We start from the raw sequence: 22,855 nt of genomic DNA, 5'->3' as shown, positions 1-22,855 counted from the left end.
TTGCTGTGCAGAAGCTCTTTAGTTTAATTAGATCCCATTTGTCAATTTTGGCTTTTGTTGCCATTGCTTTTGGTGTTTTAGACATGAAGTCCTTGCCCATGCCTATGTCCTGAATGGTATTACCTAGGTTTTCTTCTAGGGTTTTTATGGTATTAGGTCTAACATTTAAGTCTCTAAACCATCTTGAATTAATTTTCGAATAAGGAGTAAGGAAAGGATCCAGTTTCAGCTTTCTACTTATGGCTAGCCAATTTTCCCAGCATGATTTATTAAACAGGGAATCCTTTCCCCATTTCTTGTTTTTCTCAAGTTTGTCAAAGATCAGATGGCTGTAGATGTGTGGTATTATTTCTGAGGGCTCTGTTCTGTCCCATTTGTCTATATCTCTGTTTTGGTACCAGTACCATGCTGTTTTGGTTACTGTAGCCTTGTAGTATAGTTTGAAGTCAGGTAGCGTGAAGCCTCCAGCTTTGTTCTTTTGGCTTAGGATTGTCTTGGCAATGAGGGGTCTTTTTTGCTTCCATATGAACTTTAAAGCAGTTTTCTCCAATTCTGTGAAGAAAGTCATTGGTCGCTTAATGGGGATGGCATTGAATCTATAAATTACCTTGGGCAGTATGGCCATTTTCACAATATTGATTCTTCCTATCCATGAGCATGGCAGGTTCTTCCATTTGTTTGTGTCCTGTTTCATTTCACTGAGCAGTGGTTTGTAGTTCTCTTTGAAGAGTTCCTTTACATCCCTTGTAAGTTGGATTCCTAGGTATTCTATTCTCTTTGAAGCTATTGTGAATGGGAGTTCATTCATGATTTGGCTCTCTGTTTGTCTGTTACTGGTGTATAAGAATGCTTGTGATTTTTGCACATTGATTTTGTATCCTGAGACTTTGCTGAAGTTGCTTATCAGCTTAAGGAGACTTTGGGCTGAGACAATAGGGTTTTCTAAATATACAATCATGCCATCTGCAAACAGGGACAATTTGACTTCTTCTTTTCCTAACTGAATACCCTTTATTTCTTTCTCTTGCCTGATTGCCCTAGCCAGAACTTCCAACACTATGTTGAATAGGAGTGGTGAGAGAGGGCATCTCTGTCTTGTGCCAGTTTTCAAAGGGAATGCTTCCAGTTTTTGCCCATTCAGTATGATATTGGCTGTGGGTTTGTCATAAATAGCTCTTATTATTTTGAGATACATTCCATCAATACTGAATTTATTGAGAGTTTTTGGCATGAAGGGCTGTTGAATTTTGTAGAAGGTCTTTTCTGCATCTATTGAGATAATCATGTGGTTTTTGTCTTTGGTTCTGTTTATATGTTGGATTACATTTATTGATTTGTGTATGTTGAACCAGCCTTGCATCCCAGGGATGAAGCCCACTTGATCATGGTGGATAAGCTTTTTGATGTGCTGCTGGATTCAGTTTGCCAGTATTTTATTGAGGATTTTTGCATCAATGTTCATCAGGGATATTGGTCTAAAGTTCTCTTTTTTTGTTGCGTCTCTGTCAGGCTTTGGTATCAGGATGATGTTGGCCTCATAAAATGAGTTAGGGAGGATTCCCTCTTTGTCTATTGATTGGAATAGTTTCAGAAGGAATGGTACCAACTCCTCCTTGTACCTCTGGTAGAATTCGGCTGTGAACCTGTCTGGTCCTGCACTTTTTTTGGTTGGTAGGCTATTAATTATTGCTGCAATTTCAAACCCTGCTATTGGTCTGTTCAGGGATTCAACTTCTTCCTGGTTTAGTCTTGGAAGAGTGTAAGTGTCCAGGAAATTATCCATTTCTTCTACATTTTCTAGTTTATTTGCGTAGAGGTGTTTATAGTATTCTCTGATGGTAGTTTGTATTTCTGTGGGGTTGGTGGTGATATCCCCTTTATCATTTTTTATTGCGTCTATTTGATTCTTCTCTCTTTTCTTCTTTATTAGTCTTGCTAGTGGTCTATCAATTTTGTTGATCTTTTCAAAAAACCAGCTCCTGGATTCATTGATTTTTTAGAGGGTTTTTTTGTGTCTCTATCTCCTTCAGTTCTGCTCTGATCTTAGTTATTTCTTGCGTGCTGCTAGCTTTTGAATGTGTTTGCTCTTGCTTCTCTGGTTCTTTTAATTGTGATGCTAGGTTGTCAATTTTAGATCTTTCCTGCTTTCTCTTGTGGGCATTTAGTGCTATAAATTTCCCTCTACACACTGCTTTAAATGTGTCCCAAGACTCTGGTATGTTGTATCTGTGTTCTCATTGCTTTCAAAGAACATCTTTATTTCTGCCTTCATTTCGTTATGTACCCAGTAGTCATTCAGGAGCAAGTTGTTCAGTTTCCATGTAGTTGAGTGGTTTTGATTGAGTTTCTTAGTCCTGAGTTCTAGTTTAATTGCACTATGGTCTGAGAGACAGTTTGTTATAATTTCTGTACTTTTACATTTGCTGAGGAGTGCTTTACTTCCAACTATGTAGTCAATTTTGGAATAAGTGTGTTGTGGTGCTGAGAAGAATGTATATTCTGTTGATTTGGGGTGGAGAGTTCTGTAGATGTCTATTAGGTCCGCTTGGTGCAGAGTTGAGTTCAATTCCTGGATATCCATGTTAACTTTCTGTCTCGTTGATCTGTCTAATGTTGACACTGGGGTGTTAAAGTCTCCCATTATTATTGTATGGGAGTCTAAGTCTCTTTGTAAGTCTCTAAAGACTTGCTTTATGAATCTGGGTGCTCCTGTATTGGGTGCATATATATTTAGGATAGTTAGCTCTCCTTGTTGAATTGATCCCTTTACCATTATGTAATGGCCTTCTTTGTCTCTTTTGATCTTTGATGGCTTAAAGTCTGTTTTATCAGAGACTAGGATTGCAATCCTTTTTTTTTTTTTTTTCCGATTTGCTTGGTAGATCTTCCTCCATCCCTTTATTTTGAGCCTATATGTGTCTCTGCATGTGAGATCGGTCTCCTGAATACAGAAAACTGATGGGTCTTGACTATTTATACAATTTGCCAGTCTGTGTCTTTTAATTGGACCATTTAGTCCATTTACATTTAGGTTAATATTGTTATGTGTGAGCTTGATCCTGTCATTATGATATTAGCTGGTTATTTTGCTCGTTAGTTGATGCAGTTTCTTCCTAGCATCGATGGACTTTACATTTTGACATGTTTTTGCAATGGCTGGTACCAGTTGTTCCTTTTCATGTTTAGTGCTTCTTTCAGGATCTCTTGTAGGGCAGGCCTGGTGGTGACAAAATCTCTAAGCATTTGCTTCTCTGTACAGGTTTTATTTCTCCTTCACTTATGAAACTTAGTTTGGCTGAATATGAAATTCTGGGTTGAAAATTCTTTTCTTTAAGAATGTTGAATATTGGCCCCCACTCTCTTCTGGCTTGTAGAGTTTCTGCCAAGAGATCTGCTGTTAGTCTGATGGGCTTCCCTTTGTGAGTAACCTGACCTTTCTCTCTGGCTGCCCTTAAGATTTTTTCCTTCATTTCAACTTTGGTGAATCTGACAATTATGTGTCTTGGAGTTGCTCTTCTCGAGGAGTATCTCTGTGGTGTTCTCTGTATTTCCTGAATTTGAATGTTGGCCTGCCTTACTAGGTTGGGGAAGTTCTCCTGGATGATATCTTGCAGAGTGTTTTCCAGCTTGGTTCCATTTTCCCCGTCATTTTCAGGCACACCAATCAGACGTAAATTTGGTCTTTTTACATAATCCCATACTTCTTGGAGGCTTTGTTCATTTATTTTTACTCTTTTTTCTCCACACTTCTCTTCTCACTTCATTTCATCCATTTGATCTTCAATCACTGATACTCTTTCTTCCAGTTGATTGAGTCGGTTACTGAAGCTTGTGCATTTGTCACGTAGTTCTCGTGTTATGGTTTTCATCTCTATCAGTTCTTTTAACGTCTCTGCATTGATTATTCTGGTTATCCATTCATCCATTCTTTTTTCAAGGTTTTTAGTTTCTTTGTGCTGGTTACGTAGTTCTCCTTTAGTTCTGAGAAGTTTGATCGACTGAAGCCTTCTTCTCTCAACTCCTCAAAGTCATTTTCCATCCAGCTTTGTTCCATTGCTGGCGATGAGCTGCGTTCCTTTGGAGGAGGTGATGCGATCTGATTTTTTGAATTTCCAGCTTTTCTGCACTGCTTTTTCCCCATCTTTGTGGTTTTATCTGCCTTTGGTCTTGGATGATGGTGATGTACTGATGGGGCTTTGGTGTGGGTGTCCTGTTTATTAGTTTTCCTTCTAACAGGACCCTCAGCTGTAGGTCTGTTGGGGTTTGCTTGAGGTTCACTCCAGACCCTGTTTGCCTGGGTATCAGCAGCGGAGGCTGCAGAAGATAGAATATTGCTGAACAGTAAGTGCTGCTGTCTGATTCTTGCTCTGGAAGCTTCGTCTCAGGGGTGTACCCCACCGTGTGAGGTGTAGGTCTGCACGTAGTGGGGGATGTCTCCCAGTTAGGCTACTCAGGGGTTAGGGACCCACTTGAGCAGGCAGTCTGTCCATTCTCAGATCTCAACCTCCGTGCTGGGAGATCCACTTCTCTCTTCAAAGCTATCAGACTGGGGCATTTACCTCTAACGAGGTTTCTGCTGCTTTTTGTTTAGCTATGCCCTGTCCCCAGAGGAGGAGTCTACAGAGGCAGGCAGGCCTCCTTGAGCTGCAGTGGGCTCCACCCAGTTCCAGCTTCCTGGCGGCTTTGTTTACCTACTTAAGCCTCAGCAATGGTGGGTGCCCCTCCCCTAGCCTCCCTGCAGCCTTGCAGTTAAATCTCAGACTGCTGTGCTAGCAATGAGGGAGGCTCCGTGGGTGTGGGACCCTCCGGGCCAGGTGTGGGATATAATCTCCTGGTGTGCCGTTTGCTAAGACCCTTGGTAAAGCACAGTATTAGGGTGGGAGTTACCCGATTTTCCAGGTGTTGTGTGTCTCAGTTTCCTTTGGCTAGGAAAAGGGATTCCCTTCACCCTTGCGCTTCCCAGGTGAGGCGATGCCTTGTCCTGCTTCAGCTCTCGCTGGTCGGGCTGCACCAGCTGACCAGCACTGATTGTCTGGCACTCCCCAGTGAGATGAACCTGGTACCTCAGTTGAAAATGCAGAAATCACCCGTCTTCTGTGTCACTCACACTGGGAGCTGGAACCTGGAGCTGTTCCTATTCGGCCATCTTGGGCACACCCCTAGGTTTGCTTTTTTCTCACATTCCATCACTAACCAATACTGAAGAGGAAGAATAACAAAAACTATGTTAAGAGGCAGCCAATAAAGAACTTGATTATAGATTAGGTTTCTGTAACTTTAGAGTGAAATAAACAGATAAAATACTGCAGAAAGGAAAGGCTTATGTGTGATTTTTAACATCCTATTAAAATGGAATATGTATTGTTACAAAAGATCATGGGAAATGTGCTATACTGTGTTTCCTAATTTTTGATTTGTGTGATGAGATATTTATATGTTCCCATCTTTTCCCAATGTAATTACTTCAATGGTGCCTGTCTTTCTGGAATATGAGTACTCTGGAATCACAAACAGTACCATACTCTAAAATTTAAAAGAAAATGTGTCTCCTTAGCATTTAGCACAAATGACCTCTCAACCATGTGTGGATTGCAGATGAAGGGTCAAAACTCTCTGATCAGAGCCTTCAGAGTTCCCAAGCAACCATGACAAGAGACAAGGTATATTTGAGTTGTAAAATGAAGCTCAAAGTTAGTGTCTCCTTAATTTACTCTTGTCACCAGTGTTATTCAGATTCCCAAAGGCATCTAGAGGACAGTAGACCTCCAAGTTAATGAATGTACCCTATTATCACCATGGACATTAAGTATTAATGTTACCAACACTTTGCAGATTTAGATTTTTTCATTTTAGCACTTGAGGCTGTTCATTTCCTTGTAAAATATGTGTGTGTTTTTAGGCTTAGCTGTTTCCAGATATTTTTGGCACTTTGTTACCAACCAAAACATCTGAGAAGTAGCTTCTTTCTGGGGCCTGAATCTTACGCTGTTCTGGGAATCAAAAGTCCCTGAGGTTGACTTTCTTCACGTTCCTATCACTTAGTTCGTTAGTGAGATTAAATGTTTCCAGGTACCACAACACCTTCTTATATTTATGTAGCCTCTGTTGCATAAACCAGTGTGCCTAATTCCCTAATCAAAGGTTTCCCTGAAGGTTTAACTTTCAGAAAAGGGAGACAACTGAATATTTTATCTTCTATAGCTTGAATTCCTTTTAAAGTCAGATTTATTTAAGGTAGCAATGTTTAGAGAGTTCAAGCCTCTCTCACATAAAAGAAAATATTTCAAACTCAGCCTATTTAAATACTAATTTTTTTTGTTTTTGCTGTCTTGGTTTGGTTAAAGCAGGGGTTCCCAACCCCCTGGTATCAGGACTGTGGCTTGTTAAGAACCAGATTGCACAGCAGGAGGTGAGTGGTGGGTGAGCCAGCAAAGCTTCATCTGTGTTTACAGCCACCATCTAAGCTCTGCCTCCCATCAGATCAGCACAGACATTAGATTCTCATAGGATTTCAAACCCTATTATGAACTGGACATGCAAGGGATCTAGACTGTGTGCTCCTTATGAAAATCTAATGCCTGATGATCTGTCACTGTCTCCCATCACCCCCAGATGTGACCATCTAGTTGCAGGAAAACAAGCTCAGGGCTGCCACTGATTCTACATTATGGTGAGTTATATAATTATTTTATTATATATTACAATGTAATAATAGAAATAAAGTACACAATAAATGTAATACACTTGAATCATCCCTAAACCATCACCCCCACCCCCAGGTCAGTGGAAAAATAGTCTTCCATGAAACCCGTTCATGGTGCCAAAAAGTTTGGGGACTGCTGTGTTAAAGGATCCTTTTAATATTCCATGAAAACAATTCTCTGTAGAAAAATAAACATTTAGAAAAATAAGATTATACAATGTTGAACAAATGCTACTTAAAACACTTAAGTTTTAACCACTTTATGATTACTTATCCTGATGAGCTAGGATATGACATAGCTATCAAAGTCCTTTGAGTTAACTCAAACATCAGCTTAATTTCATTTTTGTAGTATTTTTAAGAATTTAATGAAAATTATCTATGTGAATCACTATAAATGACAAGAATGAGTGCAGTGTTTCATCTCTTTTTAGGTGGTACGTTTTAGAAATCAGTGATTATCAGTATTAACAGTGGCTTATTTAACCATCAAACCTTCATGTACCACACTGTTGAAAAGGGTATTCTTGGTTATTTTCTCCATGCCAATCAGTTAGTTCCATAGTTAGTATTACTTTGGAATTATAAATGCACAAAGTAGGTCCCCCAAAAATGATTAAAATAGTGAGTTAACATCAAGAATCTTGAAGTTTCAAACTAGTAAGTGGAGTCTAACATACACACACACACATACACACATGTACATACCTAGCCACTCTTATCTCTTAGTAGGCAATCTTTAGTGAGTGATTATAGTTGAAATTGACTGATTTTAAAGAAGCCACACAAGCTGAGTGGAACACATCATTTTGAATAAGTTAACACAGATATAGAGACCTTCATCTATTCTGCTCTTACAGACAGTACATAATAAAGATTAACTGCCCCTTGCATGTATTGTTATCTCCATCTCCCAAATACTCAATGCCCAACAATGCCATTAGCTGTCAGTGGATGTATTTAAGCATGATATAGGAATCTTTTGTGACTATCCAGTCTTCTATAATCACAGCACTAGTCTTAGCAATTGATTGGAAAATATTAAAATAAGTGTTGTAGATCCACAGTCCAATCAGATACCCACAATTAAGTCAGTTCACAAGAAAAAAAATGGGACCCTCTGGACTATCTTTGGAACTATCTCACTTTTATATTATTTGTGTGTGTGTGTGTGTGTGTGTGTGTGTGGTGAACTATCTGAAATGCTGTTTTCAGCGCCAATGACAATCATTCTCCCTATCACCATGAAGCATCTTTTTCTAAGCAGCACAATAAGGATAACAAAACATATTTCAGTCTCAATTTAAGTTTAATTCCCAGGTGGAACTTGAAATGAAGCTGTAATGAACTTGCAGCAGTGATTATCTCATACATGCATATAAAAGTGTTCAGATACAGTAGTGGTGTTTCCAGATGCTAACATCACTCACTTCTTCAGAAACAGGTAAAACAAAAAGAAAAAAGAAAAATATAGTGTGTTGTGGTTGGGCATATTGTTGCATTGAGCATGGGGCAGCCAGCCAGGTTTTATTTTACTTTATACTTAATAGAGGTTGACAGAGCAGCATATAGCATGATCACATAATTTTTCAAATGACCTGTATACAAATATTTCCTTCAGAAGTTTCCAAGTTAATGTATAAAACAGCAGTGTTATCCAAAGAAAATACATGAAGGTGAGGGTTGATTAGAATTATAAAATAAGAAACAGAGTAGATCTCCCCAGTGTCCTAAGAATTGCCTAAAACTATTTGGGCTTTTAAGAAAACAAACTCATTCCTTTAGCTGTCCTATTTTATTCTAAAACACTAAGTTATATTTTGTGAGCAAGAATAATATATTCAAGTGCGAACAGATTAGGCCTCAAGTGGATTAGAGAATGGTCACTGTAGTCTATCAGCCCAAGAAATCAAGGAAGACCTGAATTAGGGTTCTTATTGTAACATTCTTGCTCTCTGGTAGAGGTTAGCAATTAGCACCTCACTACCCTCCCACAATTTTCTAAGTCTAGGTTATCGTTCATGGTTTCTTGGACAAAAATTGGGAGATTCAGGTTAATTTTGAGTGAAACACTCCAGCATACCTACAGTATTTTCTGAGAAGGTGGGCCATGACTACAGGTACAATTTTAACTTTTCTGTATGTGGAAACGTAGTAGCCATCCTTGGGAACTAGAACATAAGTCAGGATGACAATTTTTCCCAGCAAAACAATGACACTGGCATCAATATCACCAGTGTTTATAAAATACATGTTTCCTTTCTGTTAATGATACAATGCTGTCATCCACTTAATGTTTTTGGTAGATCCAGCCTCACCACCATCTCTCTTCAGGTTCACTCCCCTGATTGCCTTCTGGAAGCCTTTGTGTTAGCTTTCCAAATTTCTATTTCAAAATACACATCTAATCTGTGCACCAGCTGCTTAAGAACAGTTCAGTGGCCTGTCACACGGTTCTAACCATCTCCCTCTCCTTTCCCTTCTCCACAATTTTTTGTCCTCCCGGGCAACCCTCCAGGTCCTTGAACTCACTGTCTTTTTCACACGTGGTCCCTGTTGGCCCTGTCCTTTCCCCTTCTCTGCCTAACAAACTCCCGCATCTCTGTGAAGTCTCTCCCAGACAATACCTCTTCCGTGATGGTTCATTGTTCCTTTGTCTATGCTTGAGTGTCACTGTACAGACGTTCATCATGAGATTGATGTTTTAATATTGATTTGGGTATCGATTTGGGTATCATTTCCCCCCTTAGTCTTTGAGCCCTGAAGCCTGGAACTTTATCTTTCCAGCATCTCGTACAGTGCCTGGTACATGATGAATGAAGAGGTAGTTAGAAATTAAGAGGTAGAATTCTACAAGCAAATATAGAATTGCTGAAGTAGAATAGACTTTAGGCTTAGAGAGAGTACCTAGGCCAGTTCTCCCAAATAACATTCTAGTAAGTCAAGTTTAAGTACACACCACTAGTCAGTGAGAGCACCAAGCCCAGAACCCACTTCCCCAATGTGTCCTTTGCATAAGTATGGTTCCCATTTGCCAAATCCCATCATTTTTAATACTTTACTTTTCCTTAAAAGGAGCCTTTTTTCCCCAATAACTGTGCTTAAATCTCATCAACAGAGTTCTTGTTAAAAAGCTCTAAAATGACTATATAATTTATAGAAAAATCTGGGGGAAATCAGTTATTTGTGCATGTCTTGTCTGTTGGAAATGTTTTATGTCTTTAAGTGTTTCCAAAAGTGTAATACACAATACTTATTTAGCACAGCAAAATTGATGTCATGTTTTTTAGAAATCTAAAGAATTAAAAAAAGGTTTATATTAACACAGAAGAATATGGGTTATACTTCAGTATTCAGGTAGCAATTTTGGGGCAAATTTTAAGTAATTCTTAGGGAATAAATAAGCTAGTTTAATAAAAAGAGCAATAGCATTTCTCTTTAGAAATCATTATGCATGTTAATAATTTATTCTATATCCAATCTTTAATTTTCATTATCTAATTTATAAGACATTTAGTATTTAAAGTTATTAAAGGTATAAATATTTGGACAATTTGTGAGGTCTTTTTGTAAAATAGTTGAAAGGTATTTAAATATAATGGTAGTCTGATAAAAATAGTCTATTCTTGATCAAAAAAGACCTGTTGGTTCTAAGGAAGTCAGAACATTTTATTTCAGTCTAATGTGTCATTTTATACTTTTTGCAAAGTAAAACCATCAAAGAAAAATGAGATGAGAACAGTGTTACTACCTTTGCTTGTAATTATAAAGAATCCACATTGCTTTCTTGTAATGATAGGTTCTGGACCCACAGATTTTTAGGAGAACCCTAGATTTCATCCTTTACCAAGTGAAAAGAAAATGGAAACATTTATTTAGGTTACAAATCAAAACAAAATGATATCTGAATTAATTTTCTACTTAGCTTGTGAGCCATCACGATCTTGGTATGTGGATATCAATTTAGGTAAATGGTTTACTTTCTAATTAGTTGGTGGCTTTAAACGTCTTTTAAAACCCTTGTAGAGCAACACAGATGTTAAATATGTGCGTCAAAGGAAAATTTTAATCTATTTTGCCATAGAATATCACAACATACATTGACTTTTTTATGTATTTATGGTAAAATGAATAAAAAATAGATGTACATTTCAACATAACTGTAAAGCAAAAACCTGTGAAACCACTACCCAAGTCCAAGAAATAGCATGGTGCTAGCTCCCAGAAATCTCATTTATATATTAAAGTCTTAGGAAAACTCTACCATAAATAATCTACCATAATAGATGCTGTTGTTAACCCAGCATCTATTTTATTCTATAACAATACTCATAGAATACTATATAGGAAAGCCTGTCTTAGAAAACTAGGCAATTTAAGCACTATTAATTTTAGCCAGTAAAGTAATGCCATTATGTTCAAAACAATGTTTAATGAAAGTATTCAATGTATTCTTGGCTGTAGTATCTTTTTGAGGATTAATGTTATTTTATAAATATATGCTTGTTTGTGTAGGAGTAGAAGGATAAGAGAGAACCTATATATTTTACTTATACAAATATGCAATTTCTCTAGTTTACATATCTCAACACAGAAGAACATGTATTATACTCAATCAGGTAGCAAATTCTAGAGAAATTTTAAATAATTCCTAGGGAATAAATAGTTTAATAATAAAAGAGCAACAACATTTCTCTTTAGAAATCATTATGCAGCCGGGCGCGGTGGCTCAAGCCTGTAATCCCAGCACTTTGGGAGGCCGAGACGGGCGGATCAAAAGGTCAGGAGATCGAGACCATCCTGGCTAATACGGTGAAACCCCGTCTCTACTAAAGAATACAAACAGCTAGCCGGGCGACGAGGCGGGCGCCTGTAGTCCCAGCTACTTGGGAGGCGGAGGCAGGAGAATGGCGTAAACCTGGGAGGCGGAGCTTGCAGTGAGCTGAGATCCAGCCACCGCACTCCAGACTGGGCGACAGAGCCAGACTCCGTCTCAAAAAAAAAAAAAAATCATTATGCATGTTAATAATTTATTCTGCAGATAATCCCTTTAATAATTATCTGTATATAATTAAATCTATGGGATCCTCCTCAGACGATGGGTGGTTGGTTGTATCTGTGGTTGGTTGCATCTGTGGACACAGAGGGCCAGCTGTAAGGGACATGAGCATCTCCGGATTTTGTTATCCATGGTGGTCCATCCTGGAGCCAATCCACCACACTGTAGGTACCAAGAGATGATGGTATTTAACATATGCTAGGCATGCTAAAGATTCTGTTCATGATTTTTTGTGTGTATACAAATTTAACTTTCACATTAATCTAATGAATGATTATATTATCCCTATTTTAAATATTAACCAAAGTATAGCTCATCTAAATAACACAGGTAGGAAGAGAATAAGCCCGATTCAGACCTAGGATTGTCTGAGTCCTCAGTAAATAAGCACTACACTGTAAGCCTGTATACCATGGAGTTGAGAATCCCATAATATATATAGAATCGCTATGTGCCATGTGCAGTGCTATCTTCTGAAAATCTCTAAAAACCTGATATTTGTAGAATTATAAGAATTCACTAGCTAATTATTTTTTGTTTTTAATTATTCATTTCATTGAAATACTTCTTATTAGAAAAATGTTAAAGTAATGAGAGAGACAGCTAATTCTTCTTTCACCAGAATGGCATCCTTTTGGCTACAATCCCCTAAAACAAAAGGATAAGAAACCTGGTAAATTTTAGCTACAGATTTCTACATAAGCAAGTTTTAGATACCTATTAGATTAAGTTTGGAATCTCATTTGTACTAAGTCAATTCTTCCCTATCCCCTAGCCAACTTTTTGGCAGCAGTTTTCAGTGAATTATTTGCTTGTATTTAGAAAAAATGAATTGAAAAATAAAACTATTTGAGCCATGTGATGCAGGAGTCTAACGACAGTAATTCATCACCTGATGAAAAGTCATAAAATCAGCTTCCAATATCAGTGGTATTTTATGTAAATATGAACATAGGGCTTTAGTTGATTGTTTTGTGATTTTGAGTACTGAGTTATGGTGTCTGAATTGCCTTTCATATTTCTTGGTACTTTGTATTTCAATATATCTTACAAATTACCATTTATTAATTTTGTCACAAAATGAATTTCTGCTTATTCATATATTCATCTTTCTGGAAAGAAATATATTTAGTGCCCACCACATACTGACAAAACTCACATTTTAGCCAAGTGCATCTATTGTACCAAGTCTTGAGTACCAATCGTAGATTATATGGTTAGTTTTATGTCTTATATTTCTTCATTCTTTTTTCATCCTTCAGAATTTGACATACACAACATACACTTCTTGATGCAGTCACAACTACTTACTGTTGTTGCTTTTCTAATCTATTTTCTTCCTATCCCTTTACAGTTTTATTTCTAAACCACCAGTCCACTTAACCTGTACAGTCATAGATCACAGATAGCTACTAGCTTGTCAAAGCCAGTAGTATAAAAAACAACCTTATTTGTATTAGATTTCTATTTCTCAACTCAAGTTATGAATAGACCTCTTTAAGAAAAAGTAATTATCACATAACTTCCTTCAGGCATAAATTATCATGTTTCCTATAGATATACAAACATAAAACCAGACATAAACTTCCTATGTCTTTAGTTTTCATGCAACTATAAGCCAAAACAAATGTACAAATTTACATAGAACAAAACCAACAAAATCTGAGTTAGCATAATTCATATATTATGACATGATGTTTTGCTGAAACTAAAATACATATAACAGGTCAGATTGTCTATGTTTTCTGTGCTATATGATGATAGCATTCTCCCATTACGTTTTTTTAAGTTACTATAAACAACTTTCTGGTAACATGTGCTATAATTTTGGTTTGCTGGTACTTCCAAAACTTCATGAGTGCAGTAAACCAGCTCCTCTTATTCTTTCACTGCCCATGGTGATAGCATCTCAAAGTTGTTGACAATGTAATTGTAAACAATGATGTAAGTCTTAATTACTAGTCTGTTGCACAAAATTCTGCCATTTCTTCCCCCTCGATGTGTCCTTTGGTATTGATATGTTCTCTCTGCCACCCTGATCCTGTTTTGTTTGGCTCACATCTTGATTATTTCAATATTCTTTGCAATAATCTCACTGGCTTTTCTGCTTCCAACTGCTCTGCTTCAATCTACCATGCACAGTATTTTCACGCTAATATTTTAAATCCAAGTATATCATGTATAATCCTATGATCTTGCAGTGGCTTTTCTTTGCCAGCTCTCAAGGTCCTTTTGCCTCTATTGGTTACCCATCTCATCTGCTCATCCCTTTATCAGACCACACCTCTCTGTTTCTCTCCCCCATATATCTTTCACACTTAGTTCACATAAATACCTGCCCCTGCCAACTCATGTAGCAAACATGTAACACAAACATAACAAACACCACAAATGCTTGCCTCTCTTTATTTCTTTTTCTCTCTTTTTTAATGCTGTCTTTCACCAGATGCCCTTCTTCCATCCTTCTATGTAAATCCTGCTGGGACAATAGGTATGAACTGGGGCTATCACAAGTCACCCTAAGCCTAAGCCCACTCTGATAACTCTTTAGGTTCAGAACATGTATTTCATTTACAGAGAATACTACCTATTACTCTCTAATTATTCTAAGTATTGAGCTGTCCTATATATTCTGTAAGGCCATGTGTGCAAGTACTATAATCTACAGAGTTTCTCGTGCAATGGAGAATGTAGAAAAAAAGTATAACACAGTTGTTAAGAGCACAGACTTAGGTGTCAGAAGGAACTGGATTCAAATTCTATCTCTACCTCATATTACCAGTGAGAGTTTGGACATAGTACCTAATATCTCTGAGTTTTCCAATTTGCAGAATGGATCTTTGTACCTACCTCACAGGAGTGGTATGAAAGCTAAAGGTGACCAGTGGGGTGAAGTGATCAGCATTTGTGAAATAGTCAGTGCTTAATACATAGTAACTTTTAAGATTGACTTTTTATGAATTTACTTGATGCTTTTGAATGAGTGTTAATTTCCTTTCTTCTGTATCCTGGAATTCTTAGTGGCTTATAAGTTGGTGCAATAGCAGCCACAGTGGCAGGTTCAGAAAGGATAATTTCATACTATAATTATCTAGGAAAAGAAATGAAAATACCATGGGGATTTCTGGGGAATAGAGAGATCTTGTTTCACATCTATGCTATCTCTGCCTCTGCTCCCTTACAATCCCTGGGAGTATTTCTTCACAGGAATGTCTCATAATATATAAAACCTGAAAAGTAAGAAACCAACTCTTTCCTCTCTGTTCCAGATGGGGCATGGGAGGAGAGATGCTGCTTTATTTCGTGGGAGCTAAAGAGTATCATTAATCTAATTGTTCTGCACATAATCTCTACTCTATACCCCATGGACTACTAATGAGATCTTGGTCCTTCTCTGGAGGCCTCTGCTTTCTCATCTGAAAAACGAAGGGGTTGAACCAGGCGATCTCTAAGGGTGCCTTCTAACTTTAACAGTCTGAGTTGAAGAAAAGCTTTAAGCAATTTAGCAGAAGCCTAAACTAAAAAGTCAGGAAAAAAATACCCTTTTTCCAAGCTCTGTGTCTTTGTGTCTTATACAATTGAACAGAATAGTCGATACAAAATGTCATTTCTGACTGATGTGCAACAAAGCACAAACCAAATGGATAGAAAAAAACTGTGGTGCCCTTAGAATTCTCTTGGCTCTACTAGAATAAAACTACTGAAATACTCTTTGTTTTTATCAAAAAAGTTAACTCTGAGGAAATTACCACTGTTGACTCCAAGTGATATTTTGTACTCTCCCTGATAGCCATCTTCTTGACAAACAACACAGTCATTTCAAGCATTATTGCAGAGAATCGTTGCAAGTGTCAGAAATGAATGATGGCTCTGTTAGACCCAGTCTGATTATCTGTTTCAGTGTAGTTATAAAAAAAGAGAGAGAGAGAGAGAAAAGAAAGGAAAAAAAAATGTATATGAGATAAAATACTGTCTCCTCATTCTTGGAGTTTTTAATTGCTACCTCTGTCTATAATCCTTGTAAGGTGACCTCTCTAAGATGCTAATTCACTCACTCCCATCTTTAATACATGGTCTTTTGTTCATTTCCTCCTCTTGCTTTACTCCAGACCTTTACGACTTTTCACCGGGACCACTGCAGTAGTCACTGAATTCCCTTTTCTCTAGTCCTTTATCTTCCAATCTACTTTCCACATTCCCATCAAAGAGTAGTTTCCTAAAGTTCAGAAATGATCATCTCTCTCCCCACTACATACAGAGTAATTTTAAAATTACCTAGAATTTCGGGGCCTCTGCCATTTCAGGATCCATCAGCTTTTCCTGCCTTGTTCCCTCTTCTTTCTTTTCACTCTAGTGTCTATTCAGTTTGGATTATTCACAATCCTCTGCATATGTCCTTTAATTTTTCCTAATACCTTTCTTCATTCTGTTCTTTCCTTCTCCTGCGTGGATTACCAGCCTCCTTCAACTCTACTACATTCATACGTCTTTTAGGCACCAATTTAGCTTTCACAAGAACCCATGGAGATGCCCATGAATCCCCAAGGCCAAGCTAATCCCTTTCTCCTCTGGGCCAGCACTTAGTTCTGGTGCTGTCATCACTGCCTTCGATTGTAGTTGAGTTTAGTTTTAACAAAGGTCTAAAACATCGTATATGCTTAACAAAGATTGTTTCTAAAATTAAACTGGCATTCCAGGTCATCTTGCCAAACTTGTTCCTTAGCTTACAATAAAAGTTTAAGTTGACATAAATAGCTATTGTATGATAAGAAAAAGTGTTATTACTAGAGCCCAAATTTGGAAAGGTAGAGGAGCAGAGTAGCTTGGCCCTTCTCAAAGTTTGTTTTGTAGAATATTGGTTCACACATTTTGTATTACCAATAAAAAAAAAAAAGCTGCAGGGTGAAGCAAGTATTGAAAATGCTCCTTCTTTTGCTCACCCCCTCAAAAAAGGCTTTCCCTGATACATTTATTGAAAAAAAGCCCTCCCCCCTCACTGCTTTCAAGCCCTTTACTCTCTTATTTTTCCTCAGGCTTATTACCTAAAATAAAACATATATTTGTTTGCTTATGGTCTGCCCTTTTGACCAGAATATAAGTTTCATGAAAGTAGGACATTCATCTCCTTTATTTTTGTATCCAGGTTACTTAAAGCCTAGCACAATGCAGATGCTTAATATCTCTTGACTAAATAAGCAAATTAGAAATTCCGTTTGAGTTTTCTAACCCAGCATTTCCAAGCTTATTTAATTACACATATTTGGGGAAATATTTCATGGAGTTTTATTCCCTATTCCTAGATGGGCTGAGAGGTAAAGGTAAAAAATGGAAAGAGATTAATAAACATGCACAGCCAAGTCGCTGTAACTTACAGTGGGACAGTACCAATTTTAAAAAAGAAAATGTTCAATATTAGAAAAACAAGAGGAAGTAGACATCTGGAAATTAGATGGACCTCTTTATCAACTCTGAGTAGATACTGAAGTTCTGGGAAGCCAGTTGTAAGGCTTTTCCAATGACCATAATCAGAAATAGTATGTTGGATACAAAATCTAGTCCCAGGTAATTAAAAATTATTAGAGTTATTAGAAATTAAAAGGCCAGTACAAAGGCATTCTGGCATAATCATTTTGACAATCATTGGTGTTGATAAAATGTTCCTAATTAGTAGTGTTGTATTTATATGTTCAGTGGAAGGCTTTAAACCAAATAACCATGTGAAGAAGGGATCAATTCAGGAGACATATACACTGCATTAATGTTTATATAGGTATGTACACTCTTGAGATTTTCATAACATTGGGCTTTAAAATTATATGTAAAGATGCTACTTCAAACACACTTAGCAGCACAGGTGTTCTAATTTATTTTGTCATTAATTGTTAGGTGCTCAGAAATTCAATTTTGGCTTTATTTTCTTACTAAAGGACTGAACATATTGCAGAGATTTCTGATTGTGTCACAAAATGGAAAGGTGAATTTTCTAACTGGGTTACTTTCCCACATTCCCTGCGTCCTGCACCTATACACCTTTCTCTCCAGTTTCATGTTCAGATGAATTGGAAAATGTTTTGTGGTTGTGGACTCTGACTTACTAAGGACTTTTTGATAATCATTGAAACTTATCTATTGTATGGCTAATATCTAACCCTGAAATATTTTTTGTTCTCCTGAGAAACAACAAAAAGATGGTGAAATATTCCATATTATTCTTGGATCTTCCCTACTTACCCTTTTCTCTGTGCCTCCAAGCATCCTCATCTCATATATCCTAAAACAGTCCCAGCAATTCTATTGGCTGGGCAAGGTTCTGTGCTTTTTTTTTTTTTTTTCTTTCACTATCAGTGCTCTGAACACAGTATTTCCATAGAATAGAATGCTGTCTTCCATTTCTTCATTCATCAGCTGCTTGTCACCTAATCCCTAATCCTAAAATTTGACTGAAAGTCACAGGCTATAAATAGCAAAATCATGGAATCTGGTGACCTTGTTTCCTTTGTAGCCTCCTTGCTCCACCGGCAGCATTTGACACATACTTACAGAGTAAGTCTTTGAATCTGTGACTGTTTTCTATGTCACTCCTCACTGTCTGCCTTCTTCTCTAGCCTTACAAATGTAAGCATTCCCCCAGAGTTTTGCCCTCAACCCTTGTCTTTGTGATGTATTCTACACATGGATTATTTCATCTAATTAACCTACTTTTTTCATGAAATATAAGGAATAGAGCTATGGTATAGATCCTGTCCAAACCTACCTATTTACTATCCATATCTAACTAAAGTCATGCATCAAACTTTAGCATGTTTAAATATAATGCATTTTTTCTAAAACCTGAAAATATATTTTTTAATTTTTTTCTCTTTCCGATCTTCTAAAATCTTGATTGTACTCTATTTTTAAATTACTTCTGTTTTAGAATCTGTAACTTCCTTGCCTTTCCTCTTCATTCCTCAGTTCAAGCCCTTACCATTTCTTTCCTTTACTATTGTAGTAGCCTCCTAATTGGTCTCCATGTCCCTAGTTTATTCAATTCTTGTCTTTCAGTCCTGGCTCAAGCGACCCTACTTATTCCTGCTAGGTGCCATCCTACAACACAGCTAATCCCACCACTTTGCTGCTCATGAGTCTTCAATGTTTGCCCACCCTCCATCTAGAGAATAATGTCTAAGTGTTTATCATCAACCACAAACATTTACAACATAGCCTCATCTCGTTTTATTGAATTTCTTATAGTAAATGTTTATTTTAGAAAATATATAAAATAGATAAGCAATAAAAAAAATCCTAGCATTTAATTTTCCATTCTTCATTTATTTTATTCCTCATCATTATAACCAAAGCTAGCTGTGGATCATTCCCAAATACATCTGCCATTTTTCTTTCCATGCCTTTCCATGTTATTTTTATACCCATCTCCCCTAATTTCTAATCCTTGTAACCCTATCCGGCTTTCACTATACATCACAACATTCTGTTTCTCTAAGAAAATTTCCCTGGTGTTTGAATCTTTGTAGAAGAAATTGATGATATGTGTAAAGCATTTTGAGCTATACCTTGGAAGTTATTCCTTTCTGGTATATTTTATATTTTGCCTTTTTTATAGTCATATAGGTGCTGCTGCTGTTTTTTAAAGCCATGTACATGTTATTCCAAAACTAAACCTTAAGATTCTTAAATGTATCTTACTCTGTTTCTCTAGGATTTTTATCACTTCCAGGAATTGATAACATAAATTGTAGCATCATGATGTTTGCATGGTATAGTGGAATTAAAAAGTTAGGAAATAGAAGTGGAAAAAGAATAAAGCTGGAGGAAAGAGAGAGACCCTATCCTTTTAGGGAAGATGATGAATCCTCTAATACTTTCAGGGACAAAACTCCAAATTGACTCTTTTGGGAGGGGTGACTCAAAAGAGTGAGTTGAGGTTAATATTTGAGAATATACAACACTGGGAATGGTGGTGTTTGGTGTTGAACCAGTTCATAGTTGGTTAGCTCCATCAATTTCAGATGCAGCAAAAAAGAACAGAAGCAAGATTCTATCACTGAGAGAAGTTGGTAGCATTCAACCCTAATAAAATCGACTGGGTGTGGTGGCTCATGTGTCTGTAATCCCAGCACTTTGGGAGGCCGAGGTGGGCGAATCACGAGGTCAGGAGTTCGAGACCAGCTTGACCAACATGGTGAAACCCCATCTCTACTAAAAATACAAAAATTAGCCGGTCATGGGGGGTGCATACCTGTAATTCCAGCTACTCAGGAAGCTGAGGCAGAAGAGTCACTTGAGCCTGGGAGGTGGAGGTTGCAGGGAGCCGAGATCATGCTACTGCACTTCAGCCTGGGCGACAGAGCGAGACTCCATCCGGGGGAAAAAAAAAAAGTTGGCAGTGGAAAAGGGGGTTGAAAAATTTGAGAAACAAGTTTAAAAACAAGAGATTGTGCAAAAAGAGGCTGTAGATAAACTTCCTCCTTAAGATTCAAGAGTTTCAATCTCTTGGTGATGAGCAGTTGAAAATATTTCCACTTCCCTGCAGTTGGATAAGCACCACTGCTATTTTGACAAGCTTGGCTCCCTGTGCGTAGCTAGGATACAACTGAATTTTGATTCCATGAAAACTCTTCTGGAAATATTTTTACTATGCCGCTAGCATTGTGCATTGGTTGCTTTGCCATGTGTCTAAATGGGTATATTAGGAATTAGTGAAACTTAATAGATGGGCAAGCATGGTAAAAGATAGGAAAATAGCTTCTGACAGTAGGAGAACGAGTGATGGTGATGACAGGCAGCAGTGGAGATCTTGCTGAGTGGTCTGACTTGTTGATGGATAGCTATGGAGTGCAGAGAATACAGAAGCATCAAGGAGGACTGAGGTGTTTAACACAGATGTCTGAGAGTGGGTGTCATTTCCTGTGATAGAAAGAAAGGGAAGAGCTGATCTGAGGTGGCAGCAGAGTAAGCAGGACTTACGTTATGTTTTAGCCTTGTTACCTAATGTGTCTGTTGGACAACTAAGTGGAAATGCAGTACATGTGTCTGTAATACAGCATCAAATGACATTTAAGTCATGGAACTGTTTGAATGAAATAAAATATATATAAAAACAAAGGATGCTGCCCTGAATCCTGGGGCATTTCAATATTAGAGAGAAAAGAGCCAGAACTGAGTAATGGCAAGGTACTCATTGTCTAAGAACTGAGATTTGGCACAGGAAGGGAAACAAAAAGGGATATCAATTTTTTTTTTTTTTTTGAGATGGAATTTTGCTCTTGTTGCCCAGGCTGGCGTGCAGTGGCGTGATCTCAGCTCACTGCAACCTCCACCTCCCAGGTTCAAGTGATTCTCTTTTTTTTTTTTTTTTGAATTTTTTTTTTTTTTTTTTAATTATACTTTAAGTTCTAGGGTACATGTGCATGACGTTTATATCATGTATAACTCCCCAATGCAATCCCTCCCTCCTCCCCCCTCCCCATGATAGGCCCCAGTGTGTGATGTTCCCCTTCCCGAGTCCAAGTGATCTCATTGTTCAGTTCCCACCTATGAGTGAGAACATGCGGTGTTTGGTTTTCTCTTCTTGTGATAGTTTGCTAAGAATGATGGTTTCGAGCTGCATCCATGTCCCTACAAAGGATGCAAACTCATCCTTTTTTATGGCTGCATAGTATTCCATGGTGTATATGTGCCACATTTTCTTAATCCAGTCTGTCACAGATGGACATTTGGGTTGATTCCAAGTCTTTGCTACTGTGAATAGTGCCGCAATAAACATACGTGTGCATGTGTCTTTGTAGTAGAGTAATTTATAATCCTTTGGGTATATACCCAGTAGTGGGATGGCTGGGTCATATGGTACATCTAGTTCTAGATCCTTGAGGAATCGCCATACTGTTTTCCATAATGGTTGAACTAGTTTACAATCCCACCAACAGTGTAAAAGTGTTCCTATTTCTCCACATCCTCTCCAACACCTGTTGTTTCCTGACTTCTTAATGATTGCCATTCTAACTGGTGTGAGATGGTATCTCATTGTGGTTTTGATTTGCATTTCTCTGATGGCCAGTGATGATGAGCATTTTTTCATGTGTCTGTTGGCTGTATGGATGTCTTCTTTTGAGAAATGTCTGTTCATATCCTTTCCCCACTTTTTGATGGGGTTGTTTGTTTTTTTCTTGTATATTTGTTTGAGTTCTTTGTAGATTCTGGATATTAGCCCTTTGTCAGATGAGTAGGTTGCAAAAATTTTTTCCCATTCTGTAGGTTGCCTGTTCACTCTGATGGTAGTTTCTTTAGCTGTGCAAAAGCTCTTTAGTTTATTAGATCCCATGTGTCAATTTTTGCTTTTGCTGCCGTTGCTTTTGGTGTTTTAGACATGAAGTCCCTGCCCATGCCTATGTCCTGAATGGTACTACCTAGATTTTCTTCTAGGGTTTTTATGGTATTAGGTCTAACATTTAAGTCTCTAATCCATCTTGAATTAATTTTCGTATAAGGGGTAAGGAAAGGATCCAGTTTCAGCTTTCTACTTATGGCTAGCCAATTTTCCCAGCACCATTTATTAAATAGGGAATCCTTTCCCCATTTCTTGTTTCTCTCAGGTTTGTCAAAGATCAGATGGCTGTAGATGTGTGGTATTATTTCTGAGGACTCTGTTCTGTTCCATTGGTCTATATCTCTGTTGTGGTACCAGTACCATGCTGTTTTGGTTACTGTAGCCTTGTAGTATAGTTTGAAGTCAGGTAGCGTGACGCCTCCAGCTTTGTCCTTTTGACTTAGGATTGTCTTGGCAATGCGGGCTCTTTTTTGGTTCCATATGAACTTTAAAGCAGTTTTTTCCAATTCTGTGAAGAAACTCATTGGTAGCTTGATGGGGATGGCATTGAATCTATAAATCACCTTGGGCAGTATGGCCATTTTCACGATATTGATTCTTCCTATCCATGAGCATGGTATGTTCTTCTATTTGTTTGTGTCCTCTTTGATTTCACTGAGCAGTGATTTGTAGTTCTCCTTGAAGAGGTCCTTTACATCCCTTGTAAGCTGGATTCCTAGGTATTTTATTCTCTTTGAAGCAATTGTGAATGGAAGTTCATTCCTGA

At 37.6% G+C, this 22,855-nt stretch overlaps 1 protein-coding gene across 6 annotated transcripts in view; it reads left to right on the top strand.

Annotated features, from left to right (window-relative positions):
* Positions 1-22,855, top strand: part of INPP4B (inositol polyphosphate-4-phosphatase type II B) — an 865,488-nt gene that overhangs the window by 824,824 nt on the left and 17,809 nt on the right. The window contains exon 24 of one of the 6 annotated variants that reach the window (XM_033215352.1): positions 6,613-6,670. The exons of the other annotated variants lie outside the window; for them this stretch is intronic. Within the exon in view, the coding sequence (XP_033071243.1) occupies positions 6,613-6,658 (46 nt within the window). The 3' untranslated portion in view covers positions 6,659-6,670. The remainder of the gene's footprint in view (positions 1-6,612; positions 6,671-22,855) is intronic. 6 annotated transcript variants of the gene reach the window in all.

Source organism: Trachypithecus francoisi, unplaced genomic scaffold, assembly GCF_009764315.1.
Source record: "Trachypithecus francoisi isolate TF-2019V2 unplaced genomic scaffold, Tfra_2.0 Lachesis_group1, whole genome shotgun sequence".
Taxonomy (NCBI): domain Eukaryota; kingdom Metazoa; phylum Chordata; class Mammalia; order Primates; family Cercopithecidae; genus Trachypithecus; species Trachypithecus francoisi.
Note: the sequence above shows the minus strand (reverse complement) of the source record. Positions and strands in the feature narration are given on the sequence as shown.